Raw genomic sequence first — 8,704 nt, forward strand, 5'->3', positions numbered from 1 at the left:
TCTTTCCACGGGACAAGGACTCCTTCCTTGATCCATCTCTCTACCTCCTTGTCGAACTCGACCCCGGCGTAACCTTTCAAAGTATGCTGGTAGCAGCTCGCCCTGTTCTTTAATAGTGGGTGCTTGTCTTTCCATCGCCACTCTATCGTCCACCTCCGACCATCGAATGCCGCCTGAAAATCTTTGTCCTCGATGGTGTAAGCGGCGCTGTCCCCGACGGGGCTCTGCTCTCTCCGGCACTCCTGCACTCCTGACTCACGGTGCACGATGCCCCCACACTTCTGAACGTGACCTCATCTCCTGCAATCCTAACACCACCAAGACGGTTGATGGCGTCCATCCCCAACACGACATCAACCCCGTCTATCACATATTCGATCACGATCACCCATAGCCTCAGTGCCGCGCCTGGTAATGCTATCTCCAGACTGGAGCTGCCCTTGCAACAGATCTCTCTACCGTCGACCGTCCGGATGCTACTCGCCCCATCCCATTTCTTTGCTACCCTTGGCGTCATGAGGGTAGTCGTGCAACCCGTGTCCACGAGGGCCTTGAACTTCTTTCCCTCGGCCTCGACCTCAACTATGGGCAGTGTCTCCACAAGCGCCTCTACTTGGTTGCAGGGAAAGTTTGAGAGGCAGCAACTTCCCTCCGGTCGTTTCCCTGGTTGCAATCATGGGCGATGTGCCCAGTCTTCCTGCATCGATAGCAGACGGGCCTTGATTCGGCGCATTCCCTCGCCACGTGCAACCCCTGACATTTGAAACACCGGCCCAAGAACGGCCACTGTCGTTACTCGGTAGGCTTCCTCACGCCTTTCCCTGGCCGTCGTTTGTCAGAACGCGCCTTCGTCGCCGCCATCGCTATCAGCTTCCGTCCAGCGTACTGTGTCAACACGCGAGCTTGTGCTACTAGCTTGCTGAGCGCCATCTTTCTACCGCCAGGCAACTGCTGCAATCGAATCCCTACGTCGTCAAGGAATCCACTCACAAACGCCAGCCGCTCCGTTCTGTCCAGGCCTTCTCCTGTAAACCCAGCCAGCGTGGCCAGTCTACGCACTTCCGCCACGTACTCATCCACCTGTTCTCCCCACCATCTAACAGTTCCCAGTTTAACAAAGGCAGCGTAATCGCTCTATGTATACGCTTCTCTCAATCTCTGTTCAACCTTCTCTGCACTTAACCTCTCTTCCTCATCCATTTCTAAATACAGGGTCAGGGCGCTCCCTTCCAAGTATAGCGCCATGAGACTCGCCACATCACTTATCCCTTGCAGCTTCGCCACGAGCCTGATCTTTCGCATCCAGGCCATCACATCACCCTCGCCATTAAAAGGCCTGATCACATCGCTGGCAATTCTAATCTTGGCTGCCATCGCGGCGAATTTCTACACGTGGGCCGAAATAGCTTGTGGTGTATGCGTGTGAGTAGATGTAATCACCTTACCTCGGTTTTCCTTTTGTCGACTGTGAGTCTGTCTTGCGGTATCCGATCCTCGAAGCTTGCCCTGACCCGAAGAACACTAGGAATAGCAGCTGCTTCTCCCAAACCTAGACGGTCGCTTAGCACGTCCTCTCCTGACGACAACCCCGTTCGAAAAGGGCACAAAATCCCGATCGAAGCTCCCTCCGCCCTTCTTACTCTTCCGGTCAACTCGCCCTTCCGGTCAGCTCCCCAGTCACTGACGTCATACCACAGACACAACTTGCACCACTTGTCATCAGCCTTGTCATGCTCATTTACTTTCAAGTTGTTGACAAAGCGAATCATGGATGCAAGCTTCTGGAAATGATCTTGCCCCATATGGTCAGTGACTAGTTCATATTGGGTACCATTTTCCCAGTAACTGTGAAGACAATGAGCCTGCACAAGGCAATCCTGAGGCAGAGTGCTATAAAAGTCTCCATTTCCTTCTTTGTTGTTCTCATAATCATTCCAATTTTCTGGTGGCTGTAGATATTTGTTTTTGTCACATCATCAAGCATTTTGTCTATTATGAATTCTTTGAAGAATTGGCATGGAGTCTTCAAACTCCTGTCATTTGGTGCTCTTTCCAGGGTACCTTTGAATTCAGTATCAAGTGCCTGGAAAGAAATGCCCATCCATGTTGGACTGGACAATAGGGACATCAGATCTTTGTCCATATTAGGGTTCAGATCATCTCCATCCTGCAAGTTGTGAGCTAATGGCACATCATCATTGCCACTGGTAGTGGAAGTTGATGCAGCCATTCTCTCTTATTCCACTGGTTTAGTTTTCTTCCCTTTTTTCTGACACCTTGTCTCTTCCTCATTAGAGGCATCTGTTCATCTCTGGAACTCTGTGACAGTTCAAAGTTACTTTCATCTGCATCAATGATGCGACATGTTTGTCACGGTGACGTTTGTTGACATGCTGAAAAAAAACTCATAACCAACACGAAACAAATAATTTGGTGCAATATGAAACGCTATGCACGATAATAAAGCTAAAGAAAGCACATTCACACATTATACAGCACATAAACGTATTCTGAAAGATACAGAAAAGTCAGTCGATCATTCTAATTTTACACTTAAAATTCTGTTGGACTATATTTGGCACATAGAAGAAGAGTTCTTTCCCTTTGCATTTTCCACTTATTCCTATAGTGCCAAATTAGGCACATGAACTTTGAAGTGATTCTATAGCAAAAAGATAACACATTGTGACTATATACAAATATTGCACTATCAGTTCAACCAATACAACAAGAAAATATAGGCAAAACACGTGGTACTACTCACATTTTTTTGTAGTGACGATAAGGAAGTGGGATCAATGTAAACACGTGTTGCTGCTGGAAGCATTCCACGGTGTCAGAGGTACTAATTTGCAGTGGTTTAGTGGTCAGAGCATGAAGCACATTCCAGAGCATTGTTTAAAAAGTATTCTTTTCCTCCGCCACCGATTTTTCCTTTGGCTCGAGATCACTAAAGTCTGTGCCAAATTTGGCACACACAGACTTGGAGGGTTAAGGAATTGAAAAGTGTGAGCCAAACAGAAAAGATCCTATTAGCGTTACATATTTTATTGGATGCTCTGGAGCTTCACTTCCCTGTGTGTGTGTGTGTGTGTGTAAGGAGCATCACTTGCCTGTGTGTGTGGGGGGGAGGGGGTGAACAGGACAGAGAATCTATGTTTGAATCTAACTAGCCATTAAAATTTCAAGCATTATAAATCTATATATATTACTTAGTATCTAATACTTGCATTAAGCAAGATACATTGATGTACAATGGAGCTTCAGTGATTGAATCTGCCTTCTATCATGTGCATTGAAAGTAATGTCCTCAAAAAACATAAGCTTTCCAAAAATGACAACTATGTAGAAGTTTCGTTAAGCATTTCTCATAGTTGTTTGTGCAGATTGGAAAGAGGTAAACAAATTGCGATGTTTAATAAAATCAAAGAGATTTTAAACTTTTTAAACATGTCCAACATCATTATGAAGATAGAATTATATGGATGCATAGTAATAAGGGGAGGAACCAAAATTTCACTAATACTAGGGTATTCACTAATACTAGTTATATGGATGCATAGTAATAAGGGGAGGACCACTGAATTAGCGAGAGGTTTGAAAAATACGTATGAAGTTCCTTCAATAAAATCCTATAAATTCCCGAGTTAAAACACTTAATTTTAATGTGTTGAGAGCAATAGGGTTAGGATTCCTATTACCTGGGGCCTTAGTTATTTTTAAATTGTTCATCATTTAACATATGTTTGATAAGAAAACTCATTTTCATCCATTTAACATCCATTAAAAAAAAAGGGAAAAATTTAACATTCTACCACTATCTACAAATATCATGTGACTTCCTTCTACTGTTTAACAGGTATTATTCTAGAATATGAAAAAAGTGGAGAGATTAAATCAAAGACCATTGATTTACTTGATTTAAAAGCTCAGTAAGTAATTTGTACATTTATAATTATTGTTATTGTGCTCAATGAAATATTTAGATATGACTGTCCTGGTGTGTGTGTGTGTGTGTGAGAGAGAGAGAGAGAGAGAGAGAGTGTGTGTGTGTGCGTGTGTGTGCATGCATGTACAAGATATCATGCGGTAGTATTGGATTAAGTAAAATAAATAGAAAATAGAGTGAAGTCAGTGAACAATAAGTTCATCATCATCATCATCGTTTAACGTCCGCTTTCCATGCTAGCATAGGTTGGATGATTTGACTGAGGACTGGTGAATCAGATGGCTACACCAGGCTCCAATCTGATTTGGCAGAGTTTCTACAGCTGGATGCTCTTCCTAACGCCAACCACTCCGAGAGTGTAGTGGGTGCTTTTACGTGCCACCGGCACGAAGGCCAGTCAGGCGGTACTGGCAACAGCCACGCTCAAAATGGTGTATTTTACGTGCCACCTGCACAAGAGCCAGTCCAGTGGCACTGGCAACGATCTCGCTCAAATGTCTTTTCACGTGCCACCAGCACAAGTGCCAGGAAGGCGACGCTGATTTCATTGAGATCCAAAAGTTTGCAAACCCATATAGGATTGAGCTCTGCCAGAGCGGACCATTTCATAGTTAATGTTTTTGGAACTGATTGAGTGAATATGTTCAGCTAAGTGGGTATTAGATTTTAGACTAACATTATGAAAAGTATGTCTATGGGTTGTAACTCTGAGGTTTACCAGGTAGTAGTGGTTGCGATGTAAGATCTAATGGTAGAGCCAGTAGTTACCACACACTCATACACACTAGTTTAGGTACAGTTTCCATTCAAGGGAGTGTTACCACTAGAATAAGAATAGCCTGGGCAAAGTTTAGAAAGCTTCTACCCCTACTGGTGACAAAGGGCCTCTCACTCAGAGTGAAACGTAGATTGTACGATGCATGTGTGCGAACTACCATGCTTCATGGCAGTGAAACATGGGCCGTGACTGCAGAGGTCATGTGTAGGCTCGAAAGAAATGAAGCTAGCATGATCCGCTGGATGTATAATGTCAGTGTACACACACGACAGAGTGTAAGTGCTCTGAGAGAAATGTTGGACATAAGAAGCATCAGACGTGGTGTGCAAGAGAGACGTTTACGCTGGTATGGTCATGTATTGCGGATGGATGAGGAGAGATGTGTGAAGAAGTGCCACTCCCAAACAGTTGAAGGAATCTGGGGTAGAGGTAGACCCAGGAAGACATGGGATGATGTGGTCAAGCTTGACCTTTGAACGTTGGGCCTCACAGAGGCAATGACAAAAGACTGAGACCTCTGGAGATGCGCTGTGACTGCGAAGACCCGACAAATAAAGTGAGTTCACGGCTGTACCCTACACTAGTTTCGCATAACCAGCCCCAGCCCATTCAAAAGTACCTTGGATTGTAGGATGACCTGCTGTGCTTACCTTGGATCGTAGGGTGACCTACTGTGCTTGAGGAGAACTATTGAGTCAAGTACATCAACATCAAAATAAAAATCAAATGGAAATTGTAGCTCTAATACCTGTGCTGGTGGCACGTAAAAAGCACAATCTGAATGTGGCTGATGCCAGTGCCGCCTTGACTGGCTTCTGTGCCGGTGGCACATAAAAAGCACCCACTACACTCACGGAGTGGTTGGCATTAGGAAGGGCATCCAGCTGTAGAAACACTGTCAGATCAGACTGGAGCCTGGTGCAGCCTCCTGGCTTCCCAGACCCCGGTTGAACCATCCAACCCATGCTAGCATGGAAAACAGACGTTAAACGATGATGATGATGATGGATACTTTTTCCCAGGTTGTAATAATATCTGTTCAGGTGGATGGGTTGTTGATGGTACATTATCAATAGTTCCTGGCTGTGTTGTGGTGAGATATTCAGGGCTAGTATCTGGCACAGTTATGAGGGTTGTGGTAGTATATGAGTCAGCAATAGCGGGAACTATCCCCAACTGCCCAGTGGAAGGCTCATTTTGAACTTCTGTTTCTATGTAACACCCATACCTAGAAATTTGGGGTTAAATTTTCTTATGCTGGCTAATAGGTGGGTGATCTAGGATAATAATTTGTACATTTTAGTTGTAGCTATGATGACTTCTACATTTGATGTCATGGAATAGGATAATTTAAGGGTTTTTCTATTAAGGATTCTCTGATACCTATGTTGAGGGGGGAAATTTTTATCGAATAGATTATAAAAGGCCCTCAGAATAACAGTTTTAGTGTTATTTTTGGTGCTTTCAGGCTTGTTGTAGTTGTGGGGAGTTCAACATTCCAGGATTTGCCATTATCTTCTCATTTACTTTTCCTATTATTCAAGCTTAGATCATAGTTGTTATTCCCAGCATGGGTAGGTAATCTATCTCCAGACTTATGAAATTTAGTAGGTATAATAGATGTAGTTAATCCTTGGAGGGCCGCCTTATGGTTAATCCTATGGTTGGTAGAGTCCATAGTATTAACTCTACACATCTGGTTACACTAGGCAACAAATTTCAACTTTTTTTTTTGTAAACTACTGATTCCTACCAAATTACTGATGCTAAATTTCTCTATGATATCCAGATTTTGTGTAACCAAAAATCCCTATTTTTCATTTTTTCTCACCCACTTCTATTACAAAGGTGGTTTAAGTTACTGTGCTATGTTTTATGTTAAACATAATTAAATAATTAGTGAACAGGGATGTCTTTCTTCTTTTTTCTGGCTTAAAATAGGCAGTGGAAGCCATTACCTTGAATTTATCTTTTAGATATACAAGTAACCACTACTTTCATGATCTGTACCCATCATGAAATTTTTCATAAGGCCAAGTTTAATGTGAAGTGGTATGTCAATAAGTACTGGGTGTTTCATATTTTGTTTACTGACAATATGTTTAATTCTAGATAGCCAATCATGTTTTTTGTAGTGGCTCTTGTCAGATCTGCTGTTCTATAGACACAAAAAAAACACAGGTGCTTTGTGTAGCTCAACTGTAAGCCAAGAAATAATGATACAACTTTAAGGTTGCCACAATATTACATATGTGGTCCTTATATTTGATGCGTCTTAGCAGCAGTTCCAATTATTCATAAGTCTCATTGAGACTAGTGGCATGTGCTACAGGTATTGAAGGTGTTTCACTGTTATTGTACAATAATACAGCTTTAAGGCTAGCTTTACTAAAGTAAATGAACAGTCTCTATTCTTTTGGATCATAGCAAAAGCCAATCCTTTCCATCAGGCCATTGATATCATAGCAAAAACAAATGTTTTCTTCCTGTAAGGAAAATTATGAAAGCTGCAGATGGCAATAGAAGAAATGGAAAACTTCGCTGTTTAGCTGGAGAAAATTCCATTCTTCAGAACCAAGCGACTTTGCCTTTTCTTTTGGTAATTCCAAATCACACAGATGCTTGACTTAACAAATGGGGTATTAGTTGCATCTGGAACATATATGCCATCTTTCCCTATTTCTGTATCACTAGCAGAATCTTCAGATGAACTGCTGCCTTCAACAACTGCTCTATTTGACTGTCACATAGTGACTGACCATTGGGCCATTACTATGTTCTTAACTCTGTTGTCAACTTGTGATAAATTTTATTGATCAAACTTGTTAGAATTTATATATAGTTGGTAAACAAAAATTGCTTTAACCCTGAAAAAGCAAGTTTCATATTACTGGCATTAAGATAATTAAAACTAAAACTGGATGTGGTAGGAAATTTTACTAAGTGATTTGCATTTACACAAAATCTAGATGTGACAGAAAAAATCTAATTATAGATTTGAAATTAGCATATCAAAATTAGCTAGAAATACCTATTTGGTCTTCTGTAACAGAATCTTTGTTGCCTAGTGTTATTAATGCAAGTAACCTGCTTAAGTTTAGTGTTATCATGGTACAATATTGCTTGATCATAACCACTTCATTGTAATATTCTACATTATTTCCAAATATCTTTTGATTGGCAGAAAGATTAGAGATCATAATGGATATGTTCTTAACTATGCTGTTCCTAACAGAGAGTGGAAGGTTAGAGAATCTATGGACATATTGTACGTTCTTGTTTGGCTTGTATATTCATTATTAGCAAAGGAAGCAGTATTAATTTTGATAACACTCTGTATTTCGTATAGATGTATAGTACTAAAATGTACTATCAGTAGCAGAGAAAAACTGTCAGGCAGTGGTGGTAGAATTGCTAGATCCTAGGATTTCTATATATTTACATGCCATTGGTAGCAAGTATACAGAATCAACTGCATGCTTAGAAAAATTTTGTGTCTACTGGTATAGAAAAACAGTGATTAACAAATCACTGGTGTTGCACAGGCAGGCTAGGTAAAAGTTTGTTATTAGCGACAGAAACATTATAAGTTCCAAACAGCAATTTGTATATCTTACTTAATGTGGATATACTTTAAGAAACCCATAATACTACAGCATTTGACTTGTATGCTAGTAATACTTTAATGTTTGTTATGTTTTGATATATATATATGTTAAACCTCTGTTTTACTGTGTTAAATAGATTCAAGTATATTTTAAAATATCAACATTCAGCAATATATGTAAATGTTTTTGCCAAATTACTTTGAATTCTTTAAAAATCATCTTACACATGAAATATCATTTATTTTTTTTTCCTGAGATGTATATTTCCAGCATTTAGGTATATATGTATATGGATCTGAGTTTGTATATGTGTGTATCCTAGTTTATAAAGGGCTGGCAGCATGGAAAGCATTTGGACATAAAACATTG

General features: G+C 41.0%; 1 protein-coding gene across 2 annotated transcripts in view; it reads left to right on the forward strand.

Moving 5' to 3' along the window:
- Positions 1–8,704, forward strand: part of LOC106881172 (uncharacterized) — a 160,226-nt gene that overhangs the window by 4,293 nt on the left and 147,229 nt on the right. For both annotated transcript variants that reach the window (XM_052966313.2, XM_052966314.2), the window contains exon 2: positions 3,860–3,932. In XM_052966313.2, coding sequence (XP_052822273.1) covers positions 3,860–3,932 — 73 coding nt within the window. The remainder of the gene's footprint in view (positions 1–3,859; positions 3,933–8,704) is intronic.

Source organism: Octopus bimaculoides, chromosome 3 (assembly GCF_046866305.1).
Source record: "Octopus bimaculoides isolate indiv1 chromosome 3, ASM4686630v1, whole genome shotgun sequence".
Classification (NCBI taxonomy): Eukaryota; Metazoa; Mollusca; class Cephalopoda; order Octopoda; family Octopodidae; genus Octopus; species Octopus bimaculoides.